Source organism: Neurospora hispaniola (assembly GCF_033458365.1).
Source record: "Neurospora hispaniola strain FGSC 10403 chromosome Unknown B0T23scaffold_2, whole genome shotgun sequence".
Classification (NCBI taxonomy): domain Eukaryota; kingdom Fungi; phylum Ascomycota; class Sordariomycetes; order Sordariales; family Sordariaceae; genus Neurospora; species Neurospora hispaniola.
The window spans coordinates 508,798-536,096 of record NW_026944407.1 but is presented as its reverse complement, the minus strand read 5'-3'; the positions used below and the strand labels follow the sequence as shown (position 1 = coordinate 536,096).

The window sequence follows — 27,299 nt, the reverse complement described above, 5'->3', positions numbered from 1 at the left end:
AAGTGGACATCGAATATCGCCCGGGTGAGGATTCGGGATGCCCCTTCCTTGCCTTCGGATGCCCGTGGTAAACTCGGCCGGAAGGTTTGGAAGGATTCCTGATGAGCATGAAGTTGTGTGAACAAATACATAGCATTGACTGTCGGGGTGTCGGGGTACCGAGGCTCGCGAGGGTGTTTACTGGCCGAAAAGGTATATAACGGCAACTACATAGCCAGGCGAACCAGATTACCGGAGGGCATACACGCCATGCAACTCCATGATGGTATGGTGATAGATCTGATGCTCGAAAGAAGATCACCGGGTAACTCCATAGAGATGGGCAGGTACTTATGGCCTGGTAATTTGGTGTTGTATCTAGGTACCTTTCGTTTCTTCAGGTCATGATTCTGAGACATATTTAGTGAAAGACTTGGAAGCCGCTCATGAGGATGACCCTCAGAGGCAAGTACATTGGTTACTTGCCCTGTCAAAGAGTTCACTGTTGGGGAAGGTGTACGTCTAGACAATAGGTACGAACTTGCCTGCCAGGTAGCCACTCATCCCTTTGAAGTTGAGGCAGTTGGCAGTCATACTTTCCCTTCTGTTTGCGTTGACATTTCTCGGTTGGTGCGTCTTGAGACAGAAGCTGGAGATCCTTCATGACAACCGGAACGAGTGACCGGTGGATGTTTCCGCGTTTCTTGGACCTTCCTTGCTGTGGGGTGATAAACGTCAACAACGTTGATTTAGCTGAATAGATGTTCTAGCCCAGCCCTAGAGGTAGGTCCGTCTCGATCCCATCCATCATATGTTCTAATGTATGATGTACATTGCATAGAGGTAGAGGTAAGTATAAGTATACCGTAGGACCCGCTGCTCCACAACACATATGTATGAGCATGATGGGCGAGATCCCGTGCTGTTACATAAAACGATAGGTTGCCTCGGTTGTCAGGGCAGCTTTGCACTTGCCAGGCATAACATCGCCTACTTTCCTCACAAGGCTCCATTGTAGGGACACAAGGGTCCGAACAAGGATCGCGTGCCGGCTACGGACCAACCAGAACCCCTCACGGTAGACCCCAGCAAAGCCTAGCAAAAGCCTAACAAAATCCTAGCCTAGCGGCAAAGGCTCCCTGCGAACTGAATGCGTCTTGCGCAGCCCGCGTCTGGCCCCAGGTATCCAACGTCCATCATCGCTGACGGCCAACGGCATTGCATTCTCCATCCCACCATCTGATCCTATCCACCCGACTGCAATCCGTCTTCAACTGTCCCTCTCCTCCGGCTCGCGCCATCGCAGGTCCCAATCCGAGCCGTCACCATTTCTCTAGCAACAACCTCGTTCTGGGCTGCCAGCGCGCAATCGAGCGTGCTCGCCTTTCCCAACACCACCGCAAACATGGCTCGTGTCTACGCCGACGTCAACCAGAACATGCCCCGCGCATACTGGGACTACGACTCTGTTAACATCAGTGAGCTTCAATCACCCTATCGACACGCAAGATTTTTTTCTACTTTACTGACTGCTTTACGCGCATAGGCTGGGGTGTTCTCGAGAACTACGAGGTCGTTCGGAAGATTGGTATGTGCCATGCGCCCCCTTCCTCAATGTTGAAAAATAAAAAAATTAAAAAAAATAAACAAGCGCCGAATCTAACAGCCAACCCACTTGTACAGGCAGAGGAAAATATTCCGAGGTGTTCGAGGGTATCAATGTGGTTAACTACCAAAAATGCGTCATCAAGGTGTTGAAGCCCGTCAAGAAGAAGAAGATCAAGAGAGAGATCAAGATTCTCCAGAACCTGGCGGGCGGCCCCAACATCGTCGCCCTGCTCGACGTCGTGAGGGATAGCCAGAGCAAGACCCCCTCGCTCATCTTCGAATACGTCAACAACACCGAGTTCCGCACCCTGTACCCCAGGTTCAACGACTTCGACGTCCGCTACTACATCTTCGAGCTCCTCAAGGCCCTCGACTTCTGTCACAGCAAGGGCATCATGCACCGCGATGTGAAGCCTCATAACGTTATGATCGATCATGAGAACAGAAAGGCAAGTTTTGAGAATCTCAGGCATGAAGCGCGCATCAGCTTCGAGCTAACACATTCTCTTGCTTGTCACAGCTTCGCCTTATCGACTGGGGTCTCGCCGAGTTCTACCACCCCGGCACCGAGTATAATGTCAGGGTCGCCTCTCGCTACTTCAAGGGTCCGGAGCTACTTGTCGATTTCCAGGAATACGACTACAGCTTGGACATGTGGAGTTTGGGCGCCATGTTCGCATCCATGATCTTCCGCAAGGAGCCGTTCTTCCATGGTCAGAGCAACTCGGATCAATTAGTCAAGATTGCTAAGGTCCTCGGCACGGACGAGTTGTTCGACTACCTTGATAAGTACGAGATCGAGCTGGACGCTCAGTACGATGACATTCTCGGCCGCTTTCAGAGGAAACCCTGGCACAGCTTCATTAACGCCGAAAACCAGCGCTTTGTTTCCAACGAGGCTATTGATTTCTTGGACAAGCTGCTGCGCTACGATCACAACGTATGTTTCTGCATGCGAATTTGCCTCGCTCAATACCGCTGTAACACTAGAAACTGACATGATACTTTTTTTAGGAACGTCTGACCGCAAAGGAGGCCATGGCCCACCCTTACTTCGCCCCTGTCCGCGACGAGGCCACACGTGCGCGGTATCTGGCTGGTGAGACCATCAACTAGATGGGCAAATTGGAGAAGGCCACCTGCTCTTGTAGTTGCAGCCGAAATGATCGACTTTTATATACCATCGCGCGTGTCATCCGTTACCGTCGAAGTACTCGATTATCCAGCGTTGTTTTGCCTGCGAACAGAGGTTACAACTCGCCACGACATGGAATTCCAATTTCATTCAGCGGAAAGACATGCGTTTATAAGCGCGGGCTAGGGTTTCTAGGTGCTTGGTTTAGTTGGGGTTGAGCGCTGGAGAGGGAAGGGAAGATCACAGATGAGGATGTTCAGGCAGCCAGATGGAGTAAAAGGAAGCAGGAAAGAAGTAGGCAGGAATTGCTTGGGAAACTCTCTCTTTTTTTTTCTCTTTTCTCGAAATGGATGGATGGATGGATGGAGTCGGTTTGGAGTGTTGGTTGTGATGCGTGTTTGGTGGTTAAACACAGCAACATTGGAAGTACGTTCCGAGCAAAGATTCCCTTTAGGTTTTGACGTTAAAGATTATGGTTCATGATATAGGATCATTGATGGAGAATTTTGAAGCGGTTTCCCTCCCTATTCACCTCATTTGCCTTTACGTGGTGCGTGACCAGATGACATACCGATAACAACACCATAGCACAATTGATCAATTCATGACCAGGAGTTTGTTGTACACAGTAGAAGGTGTGCGCGGGAGGAAGCCACGTCGAAGCTCCTTTCAACGTTAAGATTTCACGGCCAAGTCTGTATGATGTAGCTGATAAATAGTTGGCTAGGTAACACGAGTGCGTAACTCCTTTTCCCAGTGAACAATCACCACACGCCAATGCCCATATCGATCATACGTATCCATTAACCATAGCACCTAACTCTACTTCAACCTAATTCCGCGACCGAAACACTGTATCGATAACACTCCCCTCCGCCACCCACAACATCTCCGAAACAACACTCCACCCACGATTTCCGCAACAACCTCAAGCACCCTAGTAACAAACACACAACTCACAACTCACAACACAGAAACACATACATCACACGCACAACTACAAACACCCAAAGCAAAAATCCCTGTCACACCTGAATCCAGCCTCACCGCACCGTCTTAGCGTCCCACCTGGCGTCTGAATCACCTCCGATCCAACAAACTCTTCTTCTTCTTCTTCTTCTTCTTCTCCCTCAGCCTCAGAGTCAACACCAGTGGGTGTCACGGCACGGACAGCAGTTGGAGAGGAAGTTGATCTCCTCCCAACACTAATAGAAGAAGCAATCTTCGCCAAGCTAGTTGTTTTTCTTATTCCACCACCAGCTGGAGGAGGAGGAGGAAGTTTGCGGGATGGAGTCCGGAGGAGCGAAGCCAAAGGGATAGTAGATGCAGCTGTCTTTTTCGTTGTTGTTGTTGTTGTTGTTGTTGTTCTTGTTGTTGCTGTTGTTGCTGTGCTGCTAGCGGGCTTAACCCCCTTCGAGATGCCTGACGGTGTGCCGCCAAAATCAAGAGTAAGTTCGTCTTCATCGTCCGTGTCGGAGGAGATGAGAGAGAGGATGGTGGTGTTGTTGTTGTTGCCCAAAAGAGATTTGGTGGATTTGGTTGTGCCAGGGGTTTGGACTTGGCTTTGTTTTTGGAGGGTGCCAGTGAGGGTCGTCCTTGTTCTTGAGGATGTCATAGGGGCGGTGGTGGTGTTGGTAGTGCGTGTGGTAGTGTATGTAATGGTGGAGGGTGTTTGGACCTTTCTCTTGCCTGGTTGTGATCCCGAGGCGGAGCCTGTTTTGGTCTTGACCTTGGTGGTTGTGGTGACTGTTGCTGTGGGGAGGGAAGCGGCAGAGCTTGGGCGTCCGCGCCTTGACCTTGTTTTCACAGGGGTTGTTGGTTGTTCTGGTTCCTTCTGTGGTTGAATGACTTCAATGTCCGGTTCTTTTTCCTGCGGTGGAGGCGAAGCTGAGGGGGCCGGCATCCGTTCAGAAGGAATGAGGACTTCCAAAAGCGTCTCTGCTGTTGGCTCCGGTGGTGATGGTTCGTGGCCGAGTATTATCGATTCAGGTTTGGGCGACCAAAATCGTTGACGGGCTATTGCCTCCTGAAGCAAGCTGATTTCCAAAAGTTCTTGATCAGCAGCCATGGTCTCTATCAACTTCGGAGACGCAGGAATGGTCGCAGTCAAGGTTGGGCTAGCTGGGCTTCCAGCCTTATGCTCATCTACAGACTCGGGTTCGGGTGTGCCTTGTGGACTCTCTTGAATGACAAGAGACTCATCTTCGTGCTGGGACATCGTAGCCGTTGCATGTTGCGGCGTTGTTGACCCTGCAATTGTGATATCCGAATCCCGCCTTCCCCTTGATAACCTCAAACTCTGTCTTCTAGGCCGAGTAGACGCTGAAGCGGTGATAATAGGAACCGGTTCAGATGGCTTTTCTGTCACGGCAGGTGTACTCGTTGCCACCGCTGAGGCGGTTACGCTCAAATCTGTCGAAGTTCTGGGTTTCCTTCCCCGCCTAGCCTTGATAACTTGAACAGGCTTGGGCAGTGAAGGTCCTTCGCTGTTGGTGTTGGTCTTGTCGAGAAGTGCGGAGCCTGCTGATGGCGTTTGGCGAGCAGTCTGTGTGGTCACAATTGCTGAGATGATTGGAAGTTCCTCCATCGGTATTTCCGCTTCCGGAGTAGCTTGAGACTCAGTGGACTGACTGTTACGGTCAAAGGACGACGCTGGTGTGGGTATCCCGAATTCTTTCACATTAGATTTCTCCGTGGTTTTGGGCTTGGGGTTGGGTCGAATGGGTTCAGTTCGTCGAATTCTAGCTTTTGTTATGGCTGGCTCATCTTCGTCAGAGAAGGCATATGCCGAGTCAACAACGTTCCTAGTAAAGACCTCATGTGACAGATCGTTCGATGGGGGGCTTCGTTTTTCGACAGCCTCTGCTTGAGTTTCATGGTCGCCATGAACTTGAGGTTTGGCAACGCCATTCCTCGCCATCTCCTCTACTGCCAATGTGTTTGTAGTTTCTAGTCCTATTTTCATTGCTGGGACTTCTGGTATCAGATTGTCGTCATCGACAACAACTTGAAAGGCCTTAGGGTCCAAGGTACCATCCACCGGTATCTCGACCCAAAGTTGCTGGTTGCTTGGCTTTGTGACAAGTGCGCCGCAGCTGGGGCTGTAGTATTTCAAGGTGGTATTCGCGTTTGTTGCTCCATCAAAGAGAGACTGCTCATATCTCGAGGCAACTTGTTTCCTTGAGGACCGCTTGGCCCCAGCTGGAGAAGACTGGCCTCGCATCGAGAGTCGCCTGTTCCTTCTCGCCGTCCTTGAATCCGCAGAACTCGGTATCTCTGGAAGATCGTGATTTACTGACTTGGTGATTGTTGTTGGGATGCTTGCAGACTGGTCTCCATCGCCCTTAGCGGAAGGAGGCTCGATTTCGGCAACGGCACCTTCGTCGATAGAAGTCTTCTCCACAGTTGATTCTCTTGCAATAGTCTCTTGAACATAGGGCTGCCCGGGACCATTTTGAACTGTCAAAGAGGATTGAATCTCAACGACAAGTTCAGTCCCGACTAAAGGCTGCTCAACTGTAGGAGGTAGCGCGGGCCGGTTGCTATCACTCGCCGAGGGATTGCTGCTTGGCCCCCCAACATGTTGTTCCCTTGTTGAAACCCTCGTTCGAGTCTGCCTCTTCGATGTCTTTTGACCTGTGCCAACAGCAGGTTCCTCGACAACAGAGGCCTCGACCCTGGGTTTTTCAACAAAAAGCTGGCCAGACTCCTTTTCAATACTAGGTTCGTGCTCAACGATAGGACGAGTCTCAAATTCAAGCTCTGCAAAAGACTCTTTCGCCGCGGGAACAGGAGCAGATTTTACAAGGCTCGCCCTCAATAAATCAGCGCTCTGCTCTAAAGAAGCTTTTTCACTTGTTGGTGTCTTTGTATTTGGCGTCCTTCTTCTTTTCACCGCTCCAGTATTTCTCACAATAGAGACTTGACCTTCGATAACTGACTTCTCAGCAACTGGCGTCTGCTCGACAGCAGGCTGTGTGTCAGGAACGGGTTGAGTGTCAGCCGAGGGACTGTCAACTACAGGAGACCCAGCGATCTGTATGCCAGATTCGTCCACCAGACTAGCGATACGTTCTTTAATAGCCTTCGTTTTCGCTGGCGTCTTTTTTGCTGGTGTCTTCCTCTTGGTGTTCTTCTTTTTCTCTCCATCTGCCTTCGCAACATCAAAACTGTCAAGTGACTTTGGTGTCGAGGTAGCTGCGAATGTCTTTAGCTGGTGATTGGCTGGGGAAGAGACGTTAGATGGAGGACGAAAGGGTGCCAGCTTCTTGTTGATCACCGGGGTGTTCTCGGTCGCCTTGGTGGCTCCAGTGGTAGAAACATCTAGAAGAATGTCATCCTCATCCTCACCCTCCTGATCATGATTAGTCCTGGCAGCAAGTTGTTGCACCTTGGCGACTGTCTTGAACCTGGATCGGGTGCCAGGAGTCCAGAACCCTCCCCAGGGAACCGGCGGAGGTAGGTCAGGTGCTCTCCAAGCAGGATCGATCGAAGCGTTTGCAGAACTGAATGCACCGAACGGCATTGGGGGCGATTGGAATTGTGTTTGTACGGGGTACATCGTGTTCGACAGTAGCGGAGGTCCTCCTGGAAAGGAGTTGTAAACCGGACCAAACGCGCCGAAAGGTGATGGCGGCGCCATGGAGGGCAGAGGTCGCGGAACGGTTTGCAATGCAGTCGCATTCTGCTTGCTTTCTTGTCCGTGTGATGTCGTCTCCTCCTCGTTTCCCAACTCGGATTCAGATTCGTCGTCATCATCGCTCTCGACACCAATTGTCGTCGTTTTCAGAGACTTGATGTGGCCGTTGTCGACAACAATCGCACCAGTCCTCAGATCGATTTCGTCGCCAATGCCGTCAAAGTCTTTCCCATACTTTTCGAAGATGTTCTCAAAAGCTGACTTTAACTTGAAGGCAGCGAATGATCGGGCCTGTTCGAGTTGGTAGCCTGGGTCTCGTAGCTGGTTGACCTCCTCGGGCTGGTGGTTGAGCTCATCGCCAACAATCTCTTCATCGTCAAAGGGCGCAGGGCCAGTTCGCGATCGTTTGGTCGGTCGTTCCATCGAGTCGAGCTGTCGAAGTGATTTGCGCTTGGGCGGTTCGGAGCTCTACTACCGATGTTTCGATGCTGGACGGACATCCATCTGGTGTAAGGGTAGAGTTTCGTGAGAATCGGGTATTGGGACAAGGAACAGTGGTTGGCAAAGAGGAGGTTCCGACGCGCACAAAGTATTGTCGCGTAAATTGCTTCAGTCGCAGATGGAGGTTGCGACTATGCGACAGCGATCCTTCCGTTTGCGACAGGTACTGGACCTGCACACACACCCTTGAACTTCTAAATAGTGGACTGTCACTGGACCATACGTAATGACGCGCTGTCATAAGGCTGCAAGGATCCCTACAGAAACTGTTAGTCAGCAACTGATAGGCCACTGATAGAACCTAGCTATCAAGGTACCTACCTACCTCCCCCTCCAGCGTCAACGGGTTAGAATATGGAGAATAGGACTTCCTCCGTTCCACCCCAACATCACCAAACCACATCGAAGCATAGCTCAACATTCACGATACTATACCTTGGGCGTCGTACTATCACTCAAAGGAATGTTCCTACGAATTGTCGACCGTTGCCCAGCATGAACTGCCAAAAGTGTCGCACCCCACTCAAGCTGGACAGCTCCTTAGAGGACTTGAATCCAGCAGCATATGATCTGCTCGTGGGTACGGAATCTGTCATTGTCCACTACCGATTCTGCGGTCCTGCTGCGTCATGGCTATTTTGGGCTCCTCCATATCTGACAAAGTCTAGCCACTCACTCTCAACAAACGCCCAAGAAAGCGCTGTCCTCTATCTCCGAATCGTCGACGACACACCGATCCCTCCATGAGCGCGAGAGGAGATCACTCTATGAAAAGGCGTTGCGGTCATCGCATCAGCCCATGTTTAAGAGGCATGCCGGACCAGGCCGAGGAGGAGGAGGGGACGGCGCACTACGAGACAACCCAGCCATGTCATTTGTATTGCTCACTGAATCTCAGATTGCGTCCTCCGACGCGTTGTCTCTCCAGAAGAACAACCGCTCATCAGCCCAAGACTTATCCTCCGATACATATAGCAGCAACAACAACAACACCAATAACAACAATGTGGGAGCATCTGAAGAAGACGACATGGCTAATGCCCATCTGTCGGACCAAATGGAGCGCATTCTCAAACTGTTCGAGGTCATTAGTGCTCGATCCGACATAGACCACCCAATATGTATCGAGTGCTCCGACATGCTGGTGGAGGAAATGCAAAAGAAGCTCGAGGCTGCCAACCGGGAGAAGGACGCATATGTCAACTATCTCAAGGAGCTAAAAGCCTCCGAGCCAACGGACGAGGAGATTCGAGCACAAGAGGAGGCCACCCGCAAAGCGAAGCAGGCAGAAAAGGAGTTGCTGGAAGAACTCAAGGCCCTCGAGCAGGAACAGGCGGCCCTGGAGAGGGAGAAGTTTGAGCTAGAGGCGGAAATACGCGAGGTGGACATCAAGGAAGAAGAGTTCTGGCGAGCGCGAAATGCCTTCAACACCACCCTGATCGATTTCCAGAACGAGCGGGACAGCATCAACAGCAAGTTCGACCATGACTCCCGGCAGTTGGAGAAGCTCCAGCGCAGTAATGTTTTTAACGATACATTCTGCATCAGCCACGACGGTACCTTTGCCACCATCAACGGCCTCCGTCTCGGGCGCATGCACAACGTCCCCGTCGACTGGCCCGAAATCAACGCGGCATGGGGCCACGCCCTCTTGCTACTCGTCACCGTGGCCGAGAAACTCAACTTCCGCTTCGAAGGCTATGAACCGCAGCCCATGGGCTCAACGTCGCGCATCGTCCGCATCGAACCTGCTTCAACGTCCATGGCATCATCCTTCTACCCTAGCCGACCCGTGGACGCCAACGCCCCGCCGCCGCCCGCCAAGCGGACCGTCCTCGAGCTTTACTCCAGCGGTGATTTTCCCCTCGGCTTTACTTTTATTCATCGCAAGTTCGACACGGCCATGGTGGCTTTTCTCGAGTTGGTGCGCCAGCTGGGCGTTCACGTGCAGGAACAGACGCGGAGGGAAGGTAATCCACTTAGCCTCCCTTATCAGATCCAGGGTGACAAGATATCGGACGTCTCCATCAAATTGGGCGTTCAGCAGGACGATAGCTGGGCTAAGGCCTGCAAGTTGACGTTGACTTGCTGCAAGTTCTTGCTCGCGCATGCAAGTAATGTGAGTGCGTCATCGACGGCGAGGGCGAATGCCTTGGGGTTGTAAAACTTTTGAGTATATCGTTAGGGTCTCGGTGTTGGCCTTATTTCCCGGGATTGGGAAAGGTGCATTGATATGGATGTTACGAATGTGTATGAACACGGAATTGGTTGCACGATTATGATTACGAGGCGTACGAAATATTGGACTGTAATCTGCGGAACATTCGCTTGGAAAACAGTACGTAACGCATAGATGGGTTGTAGGAAGAGCGAAGCAATGTTATCTGGAATAGGCGCGATGACTTGAATGAGGTAGGTAGAAGATAATGGGAACCATAATACCAACGAGTCTAACAATTGGACAAACTCATTACTCGAGGTAGTATCCCTTGAATATCTTACCCGAAGAAGTAGACTATCTGAGCCTGAAAAAAAGATCTACTTCCAACCACTCTTAGCTGTCAAACTCGTTCCCTCACCACTTCCTGTCTGCCTCTTCGATATTATCACCAGCCTTCATTCTTTCTAGAAAATCCGGATTCAGAGCCCTGGGATGAATATCCGCTTCCTATAGAGAAAGGAACAAATAAAAAGTCAGCAAAACACAATGAATTCCATCTACTCAACCTCAAGCCAACCATCAACATGGTGCATGCAATATAAGCGTTGGCGTCTTACCAGGATGTTCATCATCTTCATCACTCTCCTCCTCTCCTTGTTCTCCATCTTCTTCATCCGCATACTCCGTACCATTGTCGTCATCATCATCATCATCATCCTCATCCACATCGACGCCCGCTCTCAGCAACGCCGCCTTCTTCCCCTTCCTCCTGTTCCTCTTTACCCCCTTCATAAACGTCTTAAATCCACTACTCATACCCACCACGGCCTTCAAATGTTTGTCCATCAGCGTGATCGTTGTCGTTGATGACAACCCTCCCGGATGCGACTCAGCCGCCTCGGTCTCCGCCAGCGCCACGGCTGTTTGTAGCGCGTTGCGAATTTCGCGCCCGTTCCATTTGAGCGCGAGGACGGAAGGGTGGTGGAAGGCATATTCCTTGGTTGATTGGGGAATGTAAAAAGATCTCTTTCCTCCTCCAACTTGGTTATTACCGTTTGACCCATCTGACCCATCCGAAGCGGAAGCAGAAGCAGGGGAGGAGGAGGAGGAGGAGGAGGAGGAAGAGAAAGATTCACGTTCCAATCTCTCAAACTGATACCCCCAAATCTTCCTCCTCTCTTCCTCCCCCAGCTCAGGATAATACAACGCCACGTGGATTCTGGAGGTGAACGCATCATCAAAGGCTGCGACTCTGTTCGTCGTCAGGAAGAGGACCCCGCGGAAATACTCGAGCGCTCGCAGAAAGACGGACACCAGCCCGTTCCGCTTCAAGTCCCTGGTCCGGCGACGTTCCAAGTACACGTCTGCCTCGTCCAAGAGGACCAAAGCGCCGAACCGCTCGCCTAGTTCAAGAAAGTAAGAGAGGCGGCGCTCAACGGAGGAGGAGGACATGGACGTGGACAAGTCGCCACTGGTGAGGGCCAAGAGGGGGCGCCGAGCCAGTTCGGAGATGCATTCCGCTGTGCAAGTCTTGCCTACACCGGGGGAGCCGTGCAAAAGGAAGATGCGGCCGAGACCTTTGTTGCGGACGAAATCGGTGGGCCAGGGGGCTAGGGCTGAGGAGGAGGATACTGTCTGTGGGGTGAGGATATCTTCTCTACCCGCCGGAAGGGGGGTTTCCGTTGTTGACGAAGAAGGAGCGGCGGCGAATTTGCCGATCAAAGACTTGACGGTCAACTTGATGGCCGGGTCCAAGACGAGGTACTTGAATGCATCGAGATCAGGACGGACGGGGCCGAGACCAGAGAGGTGGATGTAGGCCCAGCGCCGCTCGGAGAGGACGAAGGCTGGGATGGTGGGGGAGAGGACGTGGAGATATAGAGAGGCATTGTCGGGAAGGGAGTCGGTTTTAGGGTTGAGTTTGTCGAAGCCGACAAAGGGGCTTGGCTCGCTTCGTTGTTGTTGTTGTTGTTGTTGTTGTTGTCCGCGACCCTCGTTGGGAGGTGAAGATTTGTCGCTACAGCAAGCAGAGCAAGCGCACTTGGACTGTACCTGCGGAAGGATATCCAAGTTCAGATGATTCCGGTTGTGCCGCGGTCGATCTCCGTCGCCGAACCGCTCCCAGCCTTCGCAGTCGACGATGACCCGGCCCGTCGTCTGATACCCCCTTCCGCTCGCGGTGTCGCCGTTGGTCACTTGCCCATCATATTCCATGTACGAAGGCTGCTTAGCCAGCTCCCAGTACAGCCTACCAAGCTTGACATTCTCGGCGGCGACTTTTGTAGCATGAGCGACAAAGCGCTCGGGGATGACAGACAGGGAGTTAATCAGTCGCTCACCTCGCCATGCCGAGATGGTGCACGACTTCATGCGCCTGCGCAACAGGCCACGGCTGTACTGGATATTCCAGAACTCGAGATAGTAAGTATTGTTGCCCTCACCGTTGCCTTGGGCATCATATGGGCCCTCGAGACGGACGAGACTGATGATGTATGGCACCAGGGTGCCGTCGCGGTCGCGGTAGATCACGGCACCCGGCTTAAGCAATGTCCAGAAATTATCGAAGGTGGCCATGGGACCGCGCGGGTCCTCCTGGCGGAGTCGTTCGGCCGCGAAGCGCTCGGAGAAGGTCATCTTCAAGAAGGAAAGGAGCACGTCGATGTGTTTGGTTGTGGTATCTGCGTACTCGGCGTCGTGACAGCTGGGCTGATTGAGCTTATATAATTCCAGCTCCTTCCAGTGGTCGACGAGGACTTGGTAAGGGGCTCGGACGATACCGTGCTCAGGGGAGAATTCGCGGCAGTAGGAGACGACGGCGGAGAGGGCGGCTTTGAGGTGGTCTGAGTGAATAACCATCTCGGTACGGTCTTTGGTATGAGGCTCCCGGTTGCGCCGGGTACGGGGTAGGTTGTCGCTGCAGTCGCTGTCGGAGCCGGACCAATACCGATCAGGCGGAGGATAGTGCGGCTCATCGTAGTAGTCACTGCCGTTATATCTGGCGTAGACGGTGGTTCTGATTTCGAGAACTGGGGTGGGCTTGGAAGTCTCCTCGAGGTCGGTGTTGGAGGCCTTGGGATCCAGGGGCTTTGCGCTCTCCCGTGCTGTTTTCTGTTAACTCTTGTTCTTTATTTCGATCATGAAGGTACCTCTACGTTATGGTTTTGGCAATACTCACTTTCCATAAGCCGTCCGTTACTGGTGCAGTACTGGATGCTGTAGAGGATGTCCGGCATTTCATCATCCGGAATCCGCTGATGCTTGACGGCCTTGAAGCCAACGGCCTCGAAGCTGTCAACGGACCCTGTTTCGTCGACCTGTGTGGTGTTAGCATCATGTCATCTATGTTGAGTTCGTGATCGAGATGAGACATACATCCATCGGAGCAATTCTTATTCGAACAATCCCGCTTATGTTGACTTCTTTTTAAAAAGGCAGGAAGAAGACAAAGCTTGACTGAGTAGGAATTGAGATGGAGAAGAAAACACATAAGAAAACGAATTGGTTACCCCTCTTAAGTAGGAGCGGAAGATATTATACATCGACGCCAAGGCAAGATTGTGAAGTCCTACTGTGCCACTTGACGACACAGCCTACATGCGGATTTGTCTGACTGCAGATGTGAGTCGACAATCCTACGATCCAAATGTACAGCCCAATACTAATTTGTTTGTTAGCTCGAAGCCTTGAATCAACCTTTAAAGGCGTTTTCATAGTCAATTGATTCGTTTCGTTCCGATCAAGGCGGGACCTTACCTTAACAATACTATTCCTGAGATTCGATATGTTATACTGAATCTCGTTGATAACTTTTTAAACTATACCTAGTTATTCGTTTGATCCATGTGAGTTTTGGGACGATTTGAGATGGATTTCGTCCAGCATACCAGGAGTACCAATTTAACAAACAACCAGTATCAGCTTGTATGCCATTGGTTCCCGCTTTTGCTACGTGAGGTTTCGTTCGTGCTTGATATCGGATCTACACTTCTGCCTACACGTATCTGCTCAGTGGGCGTGTCTGCCTAGGAGGATATGACAACGAATGTAAGCCGTGTACGGTAAGCTTGGAACATGCCGAGACGGCGAACCATATGGAACTTGTGAGGTAGTCGTGCATAGTATCAGTTTCTATGAACGGAACGACGGTTGCACTGTTTGATAGCTCAAGTATAGACGGTTGTGAAGTGATGCCAACCCGGGAGATGGTGTCCCTCCACTGCGTTCCGTATTTCATAAACTATATGTGATCTTTGGTAGGTCTAATGAACACTAAAGACGCCAGAAGAGGTACTCACAGTGGACGCCGGATGCTTTGTGTTGCCGAAGCCTGATGTTCAAGTGATATGATACATGCCAAGGTCAGACTGCGGGCCTCACAATTGATCCCTGGGTATCACCACAGATACTCCAGAAACACAACTTGTTGCTTTGGGATCAGTACCATACTGACGTCGGGTCCTGCTTCAAATGTTACAGAGCCACGGCCTTGCTGAAAATCTGGGCGGGGTGTTATCCCCATAGAGCATGTTGTTGAACAGTTATGATACTGCACCCGTTGAGACATGCAAGGTCACAGCCCCTTCCTATCGTTCAAGAAGCACTTCCCTATTTGCCAGCGTTAGGCCAAGGAATGCCCGACTGGGGCTTGGTCTGTATCACAGAGAGGGGTTTGAAGCTTCCCCAAGGTAGGCTTCAGCTCCCTTGAGCTACCCCGGTTCCCTAAGACACTGAGCGATCAGATCAGTTGGCCAAATGGGGCAGGTTTGGCAATGTTTGGCATATTTTCTTTGATATTTCTGGTTTCCGCGGTAGGCAACTTCGTGTACTGTTGTCTATCTTCAATAATGGTTTTTTTCTTCATAAAATGACCGACCAATTTCGTGGCCGTGGTGTGGACTCCACTGGAGGAGACGAAGTGGTGAGATCTAGAGACAGCCGCTCCAATTTGCTGCTAAGTGTCTTGCCCAGTCTCACTGCGTCGGGATTCTGATCGAGTCGAACGACAAATGTAGGCCAATCCGATTGAATAGGTTGCTCCAGAGGAGCAGAGTGTATATCCGTGTCGGCCTCGACGTTAGCGAACTTTTTGAGCAGTTGCACGTCTTCGGGTCTCATCGCACTCGTCAGTACACGTAATACCGCTCGGGCAACGTAGACACTCTGGGCTTGCTCCCACATCCCCTTTGTTGCGAGAAGGACCGTTGACCGGAGCGTCTCAACATGGGGCGCCGCTGGGTTTTGGGCGATCGCATCAATCGTCATGTAGGCGAGCGCGCCCAGGAACTGCATCAAAAAGCTGTCCAAGGCTTCGAACCCGTGGCGAAGGTAATAAATGCGGATAAGTGTTTCGAATCGAACGGTAGCATTTATGTAAGCGTCGTGTGGCGTATAGGGCGGGATCGTCTTACCCGACAGTGTCCCGTTCCTCCATTCAGACGTAACTATGGGTCTTAGTATGTTGATGAGGATGAAGTAGAAGTGCATGTGCAGCTTGATTTGGTGAGGCGTCACAATTTTTCGCGGGGAAAGAGGTTCGGGTAGTTTGTGCAGCCAGTCAACCAGCCTGTTGTAGAATCCGAGGACTTGAGGGATTGGCAAATTCAAAGGGAGACCATGATCCCGAAAGGAAAGGAGGGAGAAGTCGTTCATGATGGTCCAAAGTTCAGCTTTCGCCTTGAATAAGAATCCCAAATGTGTGGGAAACCGTGATTGACTTGCGGGGTATTTTACCCAAATCTCACCGTACCACTGCGGATTCTCGATGGGATCCGGTAGGGGCACCTGAGGCGGATGCCTCATTATGGGAGTCCGGAAGTAGTGGTATGAGTTTACACTAAGAAGGTTGTGAGCAATCATGGCCGGTGAAGTGGTTCAAGATCCTTGATAAGACATACCTCTGCCATGTAAACACTACCCAAGCCGTGAACTCTCTGACATCCCGCATCTCCCGGTCCATTTCAGGTTGTGCAGGCCCGAAAAGGTTGATTTCATGGGCCATCTCGATTGCACGAAGAGAATAGCGCCATCCGATTTTATCGGAACCGTTAAAAAGATAGAGAACGTTTAGGAGAAGCCCGGCTTGTATGGTAGTTAACCGCCGTTCTTCCCATTCCCTCAGTCTTCGCTCTCCATTTGGATCATTTGACAAGGGTATAGGCCTTTCGAGTTCCGAGTCGATCTCAAAAAGCCTCTTGGCTTCTGCCAAGAACAAGTAAACAATATTTGCGGGATTCCAGTACTCTGCCCGACCTTGGAGCCCACGATGATGGTACTTGAGAGACCTGTCAGCAGTGAAAATTTCTAGGACCTGGAGATACGTACTGATCCTATGCAGAGAACTGCATTGACGAGGAGTCTAGAGCAAAAGCGATGACGGCCATTCGCCATGTCATCAAGAAAGTAATCAAGATGAAGGAAGTAATTCCAGCCATAGTCGTACATTATGTAGTCATGAAGAAACTTTCGCAAGAGGGCATCATCAGTGCTCACTGAGGTCCACTGGGATGGCTGCATTTTCTCTAATCGTGAATTTTCCACAGTGGCGGAGTGGTATGGCTTATGATATGGATCGCTGTGTAAGTCAACGGCAGAACCGTGGGCCACATAGGGGTTAATGCTTCGACCTGCGGTCGCGACCGTACAATAAGGTTGTTGCTGAGAGCCGGAAAGAGGTGGATGTGTCAGATGCTGGCGGTGCTGGGCATTTACAGCAGGAATACCGGGGGCAGACCGCCGTAAGACGCAGGCATAAACTTCGGAATCGAGATAGACGTTGTCGTGACGCTGCAAGAAGGCAGGCATGTCAGGCAAGTAGGGGAACTCGTATCGATATCCTGTCTCGGGGCCCAAGGCAAGCTCAATGAGAGCATTACCGAAGGTTATATGGCGCAGAATGGCGGCGGGATCGGCGCCTCTCCGGATGCGCTGGAAGACCTCTTCAGCCTCCTTTTCGTCCCTCGTCTGGAGGATTTCAAAGACTTTCTCGGCAGCCGATTTTGAGTTTTGGAGTTCATCATACTTGCGCTTGAGAGCTTGAGCATGGGTCTCGGCCACATTGGTGTCATACTCACAGTCAGTGCCGCGGTCATGACAGGCAGAGCATCTTGGACGCGTGCCATTGCACTGCACAAGGAGGAAAAGGTGAGCCAGTGACCACTTGAAATGCACACACAGCGTCCTGTGTCTCAACTCACCTTGGACTTGCGCCTCCGACATGCACCACAGGCGGCAGTGGTTGCCTGTCTTTTTGACCGACCTGTTGGGACAGCGGACCGAGCTTGGGTTTTGGTAAGTGTAAGTTGTTCGGTAGAAGTACTACTGGGCGAGGCCGAGGCGGTCGATCTGACGGGGGCTATGGGTCGTGAAGCAGCCTCTTCCAACCCGACTGGTAACAAACGCCGCAGTGAACCCGAGTTGGTGAGAGTAGAATTGAGATCGTCTGATGAAGAGGAACCAGCCTGTGTGGGTTCGGGTGTCCTGGCCATAGTCAAGTTCGGGAAATCTGTCGGGTTCCGGATTGGGATATCATCATCAACGGGATGTCGGTCGGGTCAGAGTCCAAAATCGGTAAATGGATGTAGTCGGGGTTCGTGGTCAGTTAAAGTGTGAGTGCGAGTGTGTGAGTGGCGCGCGGTAGTGACTCGGGTGATGAGGTGTGAAGTTGTGTTAATGTCAAGTTGATGATGTCCAGAGGTCTCGAGGTCGCAGAGTGCTTAGGTAGCCTTTTTTTCCCTTTTTTTTTTCTTTTGTTTTTTTTGGTGGTTTTGCTCCTGTGTCTTTTCCAGCCAGTCCACGGTGCGGTAGAATCCTACAGTGTTCGACTGTGCGAAGAGTGCGTCAGTGTGTACAGAGCTGAAAGTAGGTGGTAATGAGGATAGGATGAAGGTAGGTAGTTGGTAGTATATGGAAGAAGTACATGAGAGAAAATTCCAACGCCGCAGATGATGCGTAGGATGGCCGATCTACATGGGAGGTAGGTAGTCTTGGGGGGGCACGTTACGGATAGCACCGCGAGTCCGCGACCCCTAACAAAGCGAGCCCCCCAAAAAGAATAATTTCATGATGGCTTCTTCTTCAACAAAAGGGCATGCGGATCCCTGAACTGACGGGCAACCATGACGGAATGTAGCTTAGTTCGGACTTTGCTCCGACTGCCGAGGGGATTCGCCATCCGTGAGTGGTTGCTGTTGGTGGTGTTGCATCTCCACGGCTATCTCCTGGTGAAAACTGGCGGCGATCCTGTGTGCAACCGCTTTTCCATCCACTGGTGAATCCAGTAGTCGGGCGGTCCAGTCCATTCCACAGCTAGTGAGCTGAGGTGGCGGGTGTGGAACGGGGGTCGTCGGGCCCGGGGGAGGGGGGGGGGGGGAGGGGCAGCAGTTGTTGGCAGGCTATGGCGGCTCGGACGGGTACGTAGGCGAATGCCCGGGGGAGACCGGAGATACAAGGGAAGGACCAATGTGGAAAGTCAAAAAGGGAACCCTTAGACTATAAATTCTCATAGGGTTTGCCAAGCAAGCCCGACCTAGGTACCTCTACTCTACCGTTGGACACGCTGGCCCGCACATGAGACATCCATGGACGAGTCGGCTGGCTGCCAGCAGAATCCATCTTTGGGTCCAGCGAGCCAGCCTTTCCAGGTCCTCGGATCCTCGGAAATCTCTTTTGGATTGTCCAGACTTCTCGTCCAAGTTCCCGTCCAGAGTGCTGATGCAAACAGGCAAGCCCAGAAAGGGGTTAATTGGCTGGGGGCTGCTCCGACAAAACTGCGAAAAAGTCATGACTGCAAGGTGTGAAGATACTGGGCAGCTTCGCTATATTTACACTGACAGTTGCCCAAAGAGGTCCATCGGGCCAGTTGCCGTCCCACAGGGGCACCCATTGGTCAGCACTTCCTGGCATATTAACACATCACAACATGTCAATGTTCAAGCCGATGACGGGAGTCGCGATATATGTTTAGACAGCGAGTGGGATTCTGCTTCACGATTTGAAAACATGTGGTAGTAAGCATGGGGAGACCATCAACCATGAACCTGATTACCTCTAGGGATTAGAGGCATTCGACGTTCTGTACCAAGGTACCTCTCAGAAATGCACGCTCACAAAAATAATATGGGGCCAATCCTCCAAGGGGCACTGGGGCTTCCCGTCCCTCCCCATTCTGCCAGCCTGGCCCTTCCCAGTAAATCGACTGTCTTCTCATAGTAGACCGACTGTCTCTAACCCAAAAGAGCAGGCAGTCTGGAAGGCAGTCTCTCGTTTAGCTACGCTAAGTTTTTAGCGCATGTCAGCCACCGCTAAATCCCCCGCAATGGAACATTACCAAGCAACCCCCAGTAGCCAGCCACATATCTGATTCCACCGTATATATACCTGATTTTTGAACTTAACTATTTTGAACTTTTAATTCTAGTATTTTGCCCTACTATTAAAAATCGCTAGTAATTAACGAAATTAATCGCCATAAACGTTACTACGCTTCTTAACCCTATCGGTAGTATTAATAACCCTATTTCCCTATCCGATAATAACTTTAATTACAATCTATTTACTAGCGATCTAAACGATAGTAATGTCGAGTGTAATAACGAGAAGGTTAGTAACGAACTGTCTAATACCCCGGATTTTTTTCCAAAAACTACGACTATCCTCAAATCCAACTTTAATATACTAGGCGACCGTATATAGAATACGTTTAATACCCTTATAAAAAACGTAAATAAAATCGCTAAGAAAGTTAGTTTCTTTATTATTAAATAGTATATTGCTAATTATTATAATAGCGTCCCTTATCGTACTAATTTAATTTACAATTAGGGAAATAAGGTTATATTAAAGAGTAAGGGTATCTATAAAACGAAATTATTAAAGAAGGATTATAAATAGAAGGCCAAAATAATTAACTTTACGAAGGTAGGGTAGAAGTTCATCTTCTAATGATTTGGGGTAGTACATAGGAACATATACATTGGTTTTCAGCAGTGATTTTTTTTTCAAAAATTTTCAAAGTATACAGGATCAGGGAAGTACTTTCTAGATTGAGCAAACCTAGACAGTTAGTGTGGAAAAAGAATGGAAAAAGAAGGAGATCGAATATGAGGAAATAGGATAGGAAATCAATAGAACATTAACCTTTCGTTAAACTAAATAATCAATTTCTATCTCTTTAGCAATTTTTAATTATATAAAATTAATTTTTAATATTCGCTAATTATTTATCTTTATTTATTTAGTATATTGAGTAATCCTTTATCTTTCTTAGGGAAATACTTATTTATATCCCTATTTATATCTAAAAGAAAAATATAGAAAAATCCGATAGTTACCTTCATTTTCCAGCAAAAACTAAATATTAAGCCATTCAACAAATACGTAACTCCAATAAATCGTATTTAACTTAATACCTCCTATCTCAACCATCCGAAAAGATTTAAAAATTATCTACCACTCTATTTAATTAAATAATTAAGAATTATAATTTTTATACATCGTACTAATTGTAGTAGTATTAGTATTATTATTATAGTTTTCTTACTATTTCAAATTAGTAATAAGGACGAAATAGGTATTAAAACTCTATATTAAATTAGTTAAAACGAATATAGGGAATTTATAATTTCCTATCCTCGTTGAAGTTTGCCCGATATTTATTAACGATATTTAATTAGTCGTTATAAAAAGGCTTGAATAGCTTTATTTCAAAAAAGAATAAAGATTTTTAATACTGGATATTTACTACGGTCCGGGGCCCTCGATAGTAGCCGATATATAGTTATATTAATAGCTGTACTATAATTGGCGATAATATAATTAATTAGTAATTATTCGATTACTATTCGGATATAACGTCGGAGTACGAATAATAATATAATTAATTAATAAGAAAAATATATAAATAAATATTTAAATGATAATAATTAAATGTAAGTAAGTACAAATAATAAATAAATTATTAAATAGTAGTAGTTCGATTGTATAATTTAATAAATAAATAAATATTTAATTAATAGTACTTGAATAATAATAAGAATAAATAATTAATAAATTATTTAAATAGTAGTTTAATTGAAAGACTATTTAAAAATAATAAGTAACGAAAGAATCCGTTAATAATTAAAGCAGGTATTAATATTAAACCTTTAGGGACTACTATCCTTAAATTAATAGTATATAGCCCCTACCTAAGTATAGAAAAATTAAATAGCCCTTAGACCTTTTTCCTTGAAAATTTATAATTAATTCCCTAAAGGGAAGGGTACTAATTATTATTTCCAAATTCCTCTTTCGCAAAATATATCGACTATTACTATTAATAAACTCTTAGGATCGTAATTATTACTATTATTATATTTTAAAGAACCGAAAAGAGGTAATCAATTACTATAAATCCTTATTAGAAAGGCTTTAATAATAATATTACTAATGTAAATAGGAATTACCTCTTACTAATATTAATAATAGAAATAGTAAAAAGGAAAAAAATAGAGAATAAGAACCGAAAAAATTCCTTTTATTTAAGAAAAGAAAGAGAAAAGGAATATTAGAAGGATAAGAAGAGGAACGCTAATAAAAGATTTCTAATTAGAAAAGGTATATAAATACTTTATTAAAAGAGAAATAATTAAAAAAGGAATAAAGATCCTCAACCGAGAAAAAGAAACGAAGGAGGAGGGTAAAATGAAAAATACAATGAAAATAAGTATACAAATAGTATAAGCAATATTAATAGGATCTAGAACAACTAAAACATCTTTACAATTTTAATTTTAAATACCGATTAGGGAGCGTCAAATCAAGCTCTTATATTAATACTAGAATTATTTTTATTATTTTTCCTAAATCCTACTCTTCCTTCTTTTATTTTTATATTAAAAATTACTTTTTTTCCATTTCTAAAACCTAATTAATTTCCGACGCCTTTATTTATCCTATTAAGAAACCTATTGCTAATCCCTTTAAAAAGTCCTTTACCTAGCTTAAATAGAAAAGATTATTATTAAATCCCTTACTATAAGGATAATAGCAGATATAATTAACCTACTATTTAAAATTTACTGCTAAACCTACCCGGTTTTATTCGTACCCTATATTTATATACTTTATTTACCCCTCCGTTTAATATTCGAACCCGGCCTCCGCCTTTTTATATTATTTTTTTATAATTTATTTAATTATTTTTAGAATTTTATTGTACTAAATTAGAGATTAATTATTCCTAAGGCTTTAAATTTAAATAATATCCTCCGAACCCCTAAAACTATTATCTTATTACCCTTACTTCTACCCCTTTTAATAATTATTAATATCCTTCTTTAAAATTATTAGAACTAAACATTATAATACTTAAATAATCCGAACAACCGTAAAAACTTAAATATAAATTATAATAAAATTTAAATATAAATCTATTTAAAGGTCTATTTAATATATATTTAATATAAATATTAATAGGTAAAACTCTTACAATTTCCTTCGTAAAGGACTATATATTTAATATATAATTTAAAGGGAAGAATATATTTATATATTTAGAGGAATTCAATAATAGGGTTTAAAGTTATTACCTCTTTAACGAAATTAAATTAAATATTTAATACTAATAATATATATTAGATACTTAAAAGATTTATAAAGAAATAGCGAAGGATATTATTAATAAAAGTATTTAAATATAGAAAGAATTCTATTATTTTTTAAAATAAGAATTCTTAATACTAGACCCTAATTAAATAAATAATAAAATTACTTTATTAAAAATCTTCTACAATAAATTAATTCCCTATAATAAAAAGAAGATTATTAAAACAATACTTCGGTATTTAATACTTCTAATAAAATGATTGGATAAAGAAAAGGATTTCGCTTAATTTATAGTAATATATAATTTCTATAAGAAACTTACGAAGAGGATTAGGCGAATAATTATAACGACTATAGGCTTCAAAGAAAAAGTCTACTAAATAACCTAATCACAATTCCATACCGAAATAATTAAGGCTATCTATAAATACTTCGATTTTAAAAATAATATTCGTACTAATAATAAAGTAACTATCTTATTAAATAATAACCTTAATATAAATTAAATTAAAAAGAAAGTATTAATAATTATTAAAAAGAAAGGCAACCTAATCGGATTAAATAATAATTCCAATTAGCCTTCTCGTAAAAAAATTCCTTTAATAAACTAAACTACTATTTTAACGCCCACTATTTCCTACTTAATTAAAAAATTAGATATCAATAAAATAATCGAAGAATTCAACCAAATAAAGTTTATATAATCCCAATTTAATAAAAAATTAGTAAAAAAATAAAAGGAGGAAATTTAAATTAATTATTTATCAATAATTAATTAAGGAGGTACTACTAACGAAGAAGGAGGACATACAGGCAACTCCTTTACAAAAAGTAAATAGAGAAATAGTAAAAAAAGGAATTAAAACCGTAGAAACTCTTACTAAATCCGTTATTATTAGTACAATAGTAATTATTACTAGAACTAATATTAAAAGATGGTAAATAATATTTAGAAGGGTAAATTAATAATCTTTCGACTTCGGAATCCTACGTACGCTTCTCAAATAATTATCGCTATTAGTAATAAAAAGGATTATAATAATTTTATTCCTAATAAATCACTAATTTTAGCTATTAAAAATAGGAAATTAAGATTTTTAACGCAATCCTAAATAGTAATTTACAGGACATCTCCCGAATACAAGGCTATCTTTAACCGTTAGAAGAAAAATATTTAAATATTAAAAAAAAAGTATCGCTTCGAATTAGAATTCTCTTTACTACCTAGTAATACCCGCGGCTAATAATAGTAATAGAATAATAATATATATATTAGTCTTATACACGCTAACTAGCTATACTAGTCTACCCAGGGGGGTATGCGGTGCTGCTTCGTTCGTAGTCTAAGGGAAAAACCGTATTGTTGAAATCCGGATGAAAACCCTCAGCTTCTCTATATCCAACCCTAACCCTAACCCGAACCCTTCGTCCCACCTCACCGTAGGGGGCCCGGGGAGCCTTGGTTGCTTCTTTCGTCTCTTCTCTCAGTACGTTATCTCTTTAGTCCCGGTGGACTTCGCGGCTTCTAATTGGTCGGTCCCTTAAAGCCCCACTTCCCTACCCAACGCTTCGGTAGCGTTTTTTCTTCATTCCGGAAGCGGGTATTCTTCTTTCATCCTATCTTCAGGGTAGGGGTAGGGAAGTGGGGTCTTTACTTTCTTTTTAGTCGAAATCTTCGTCTTATTTTTTTAGCCGGGATTTTTGGTGAGATGACGTTGATTGGTCCAATGTCGTAGGACCAGACGGGTTCCATCCGAGCGGAACCGTAGCTCTGGAATGGATTTCGGAGGTAGGGTTCCAATTCCTAAACCCTATTGGCGGAACGGGGAGGCCGGCGCGTCTTCGATTGGGATAAGATTTTTAACACGTGCCCAGTCACGTGCACCCAGGGTTTTGGACCAGGGTGGGCCCCCACATTTGATTTCGCTGTAAATACTCTTCTTCTTCTAAGAGCGCTTAGTGGAGCGACAGCGGGGAAGATCTTTCATCCGATCCGGCGGCGAAAAACCGGATGAAAAGGGGGGGGGAGCGGGATTCGAACCCACGACCTTTCGGATGAAACCGAAAGGGGGCCAAGCTCAGATCTTCCCAACTGAGCTATCCCCCCAGAATAATAATACAAATACCTTTATAAATATAATAGGTACTAATTTATTAAACTACTATTATATAACTAACGGATTAAATATTACCTAAAAAATATATTAGAAATCTCCAACTAAATATAAAATTATTATAATCTATTAAATACCCGTAGAATATCCCTAAAACCTCAGTAACTACTTTATAAACCAATCTTATATTATTAAAAATTATCCAATCTAACTATTATTTAAAGGATAAATACTTAAAGAAATAGGAAATATATTAGAAGAGTTTAATCCTATTACTATAGGGCTATTATTACTTTTAATTAATAACCTACTAAGTATATTCCTTAAAGATATACTAAAATTAGAAAGTAATATAATATTTATTAAATAAATACTTTCTTCTTTACGCTATATAGAAACCCCCATAAATTCCTCCGTATAATTTAAATATTAAAATCCTTTTATAACTTTTATAAAAATACTATACAAATTTAAAATAAATTAAGTATAATTCCTTTAAAGAATATAATCTTTAAATTATAAAATTAAAGATACCTATTAAAGGATAACTAATATTATAATTAATCCAAAACTATTTAATTAAAATACTAATATAAAAGGGTTTAATAAATAAATTACAAACCTTACAAAAAAAACATCCTTCTCTAACTATCTAACTAAATAGCTATAGCAATTAGATACTATTAATAATAATACCGCTATATTTAAAAATAATCTACCCTAACCCCCTTCCCTAAAAATCAATTAAATACTTTTAGTAAACCGGCTAATAAAAATCCTTAAATTAATAATAGAAAATAAAATAATTAATCTACTAACCCCCAATTCTAATAAAAAAAATATAAAACTTAATGTTTTATTTATAAAGCCTACTAAAATAATTAATACTAATGCTATTACGAAGGAGGCTATCCAATGAATAAAAGAATAATACCCTTTTATTTCTAAAATTATTAATTATAATATTCTCTATTGAATTGGGGAATTATATTATATAAATCAATAGTTTACTATTATATTTATTATTCTAATTTAGTATAAAATTAATTTAAATAAAAAGAATATTATTAAAGTCTCCTATAAAAGTAGTGCAATAGTTAATTAATTTAAAGAAGTGAATAAGGTTATTCCTTTAACCTAATATAAAATTAATAATATATTTATTATAAAAAACCTAAACGATAATACAAAAAATCCGGAATCTACCGAAACTTCTATCTACTATTTAGATTAAAGATTAAATAATATAATTAAATTCATTCGGAAAAATATATTAAAATCTACTTTTAATTATATAATAGAAGTAATTACTCTTATATAATTATACGCCTACTTATATAAACTCTCCCACCTATTATATTTAAAGAATATAATTAAAATATTTATTTTACTAACCTTATTTATCTCCCTATAATAAAAAGGGCTAAAGATTAAAACCCTCCTTAATACCAGTGTAGAAGTAAATATAATTACCTACAATTTAACTAAGGAATATAAATTAACTATTACTAATACTGGAATATTAAATATAAATAGTAATAGTAATAAACGGAATTTCGTTAAAGAAGTATATAATTAAGTATAGCTAGCTAATATTCTACGGGAAGCACATTTCTTCATCACTACCACTTACCTACCGTATTATAATATTATATTTAAATAGCCCTTCTTTAAGGATACCTAAATAAAACTAAATTATTTAATTAATAGCATCGAATTAACAAATATATTAATAAAGGAAATAATCGTTAAAACCGCCCTAATTCCGAAAGAAAGAGCGAGATTAAGTATATAAGTATTACCGTATATTTAGGAATTCGCCGAATAGCTATCTCCCCTATATAAACTTACTAACTATTTAAGGATTAACTTTAAAATTAATGTATTAACTCCTATTTAGTACAATAGCGAAACCTAAAACAATATCCTTAAATAAATAGAAAATTCGATAGTTAATAAATTATTAATATACTTATAACATATTCAAAAAAGACATTACTTATTAAAAAAGGCTATCTTAGGATTCTTCTAAGAATTTTTATAGGACGAACCACTCGATATCAAACAATTCAAAAAACTTTTATTTAAGGACTTTAATAATACTAATTACAACGAATTAAATAACGTATTTAATATAACAATTATAGGGAATATTCCCCAATCTACAATTAAAGAAAAAAAACTTATAATAGAGTTTAAAAAGTAAATATATAATTTTATTTAATATTAGGCATCGGTACAATAATTAAAGCGTATAGACTAAAAGAAGAAAACTTATAAAAACAATAAACCTACACCCACCAATAGGAAGGTTAATTAATTGCTATAAAATAATATAATACCCTCTAAAAATTTCATTACCTATATTATATATAAGCAAAAAAATCAAAAGGTATTACTAATTAACAATACACCTTCTAATAAATTAAAGCCTAAAGGAAACCTAAAATAAAAGTTGTAACGTTTTACAATTTTAAAAGATAAATTAGAATAATAAAAGAAGACTTATTTATCGCTATAGGATAAAGTAATTATACTACGTTTCTCGAAAATATTTGAAAGAGAATAGTTAACCCCCGA

General features: G+C 44.1%; 5 protein-coding genes and 1 pseudogene across 6 annotated transcripts; 2 read left to right on the top strand and 4 right to left on the bottom strand.

Moving 5' to 3' along the window:
* Window positions 1-1,384: 1,384 nt before the first annotated feature.
* Window positions 1,385-2,703, top strand: B0T23DRAFT_401982 (casein kinase II alpha subunit CKA; the record flags this gene model as incomplete). The annotated part of the gene is made up of 5 exons (XM_062838631.1): window positions 1,385-1,457; window positions 1,526-1,567; window positions 1,663-2,036; window positions 2,108-2,527; window positions 2,602-2,703. The coding sequence occupies 5 exons, from the start codon at window positions 1,385-1,387 to the stop codon at window positions 2,701-2,703; spliced, it is 1,011 nt and encodes a 336-aa protein (XP_062694999.1).
* A 666-nt stretch (window positions 2,704-3,369) lies between these two features.
* On the bottom strand, window positions 3,370-8,021 carry B0T23DRAFT_372547 (uncharacterized protein). Its single transcript, XM_062836740.1, has one exon. It carries the CDS (start codon window positions 7,782-7,784, stop codon window positions 3,720-3,722), a length of 4,065 nt encoding a protein of 1,354 aa, XP_062694998.1. The 5' UTR covers window positions 7,785-8,021; the 3' UTR covers window positions 3,370-3,719.
* A 197-nt stretch (window positions 8,022-8,218) lies between these two features.
* B0T23DRAFT_372545 (autophagy protein Apg6-domain-containing protein) lies at window positions 8,219-10,055 on the top strand. The gene is made up of 2 exons (XM_062836739.1): window positions 8,219-8,442; window positions 8,531-10,055. The coding sequence occupies exons 1-2, from the start codon at window positions 8,358-8,360 to the stop codon at window positions 10,024-10,026; spliced, it is 1,581 nt and encodes a 526-aa protein (XP_062694997.1). The 5' UTR covers window positions 8,219-8,357; the 3' UTR covers window positions 10,027-10,055.
* Window positions 10,056-10,298: 243 nt separating this feature from the next.
* B0T23DRAFT_437449 (uncharacterized protein) lies at window positions 10,299-13,401 on the bottom strand (the record flags this gene model as incomplete). Its single annotated transcript, XM_062840624.1, has 3 exons — window positions 10,299-13,124; window positions 13,199-13,337; window positions 13,396-13,401. 3 exons carry the CDS (start codon window positions 13,399-13,401, stop codon window positions 10,603-10,605), a joined length of 2,667 nt encoding a protein of 888 aa, XP_062694996.1. The 3' UTR covers window positions 10,299-10,602.
* Window positions 13,402-14,597: 1,196 nt separating this feature from the next.
* Window positions 14,598-17,604, bottom strand: B0T23DRAFT_63586 (uncharacterized protein). Its single transcript, XM_062841567.1, has 4 exons — window positions 17,217-17,604; window positions 16,345-17,145; window positions 15,918-16,294; window positions 14,598-15,856 (listed from the first exon to the last, which is right to left on the bottom strand). Exons 1-4 carry the CDS (start codon window positions 17,505-17,507, stop codon window positions 14,881-14,883), a joined length of 2,445 nt encoding a protein of 814 aa, XP_062694995.1. The 5' UTR covers window positions 17,508-17,604; the 3' UTR covers window positions 14,598-14,880.
* Window positions 17,605-24,625: 7,021 nt separating this feature from the next.
* Window positions 24,626-24,712, bottom strand: B0T23DRAFT_t72 (annotated as a pseudogene). Its single transcript has one exon. The product of its transcript is annotated as a tRNA-OTHER (tRNA).
* Between the last annotated feature and the right edge of the window lie 2,587 nt (window positions 24,713-27,299).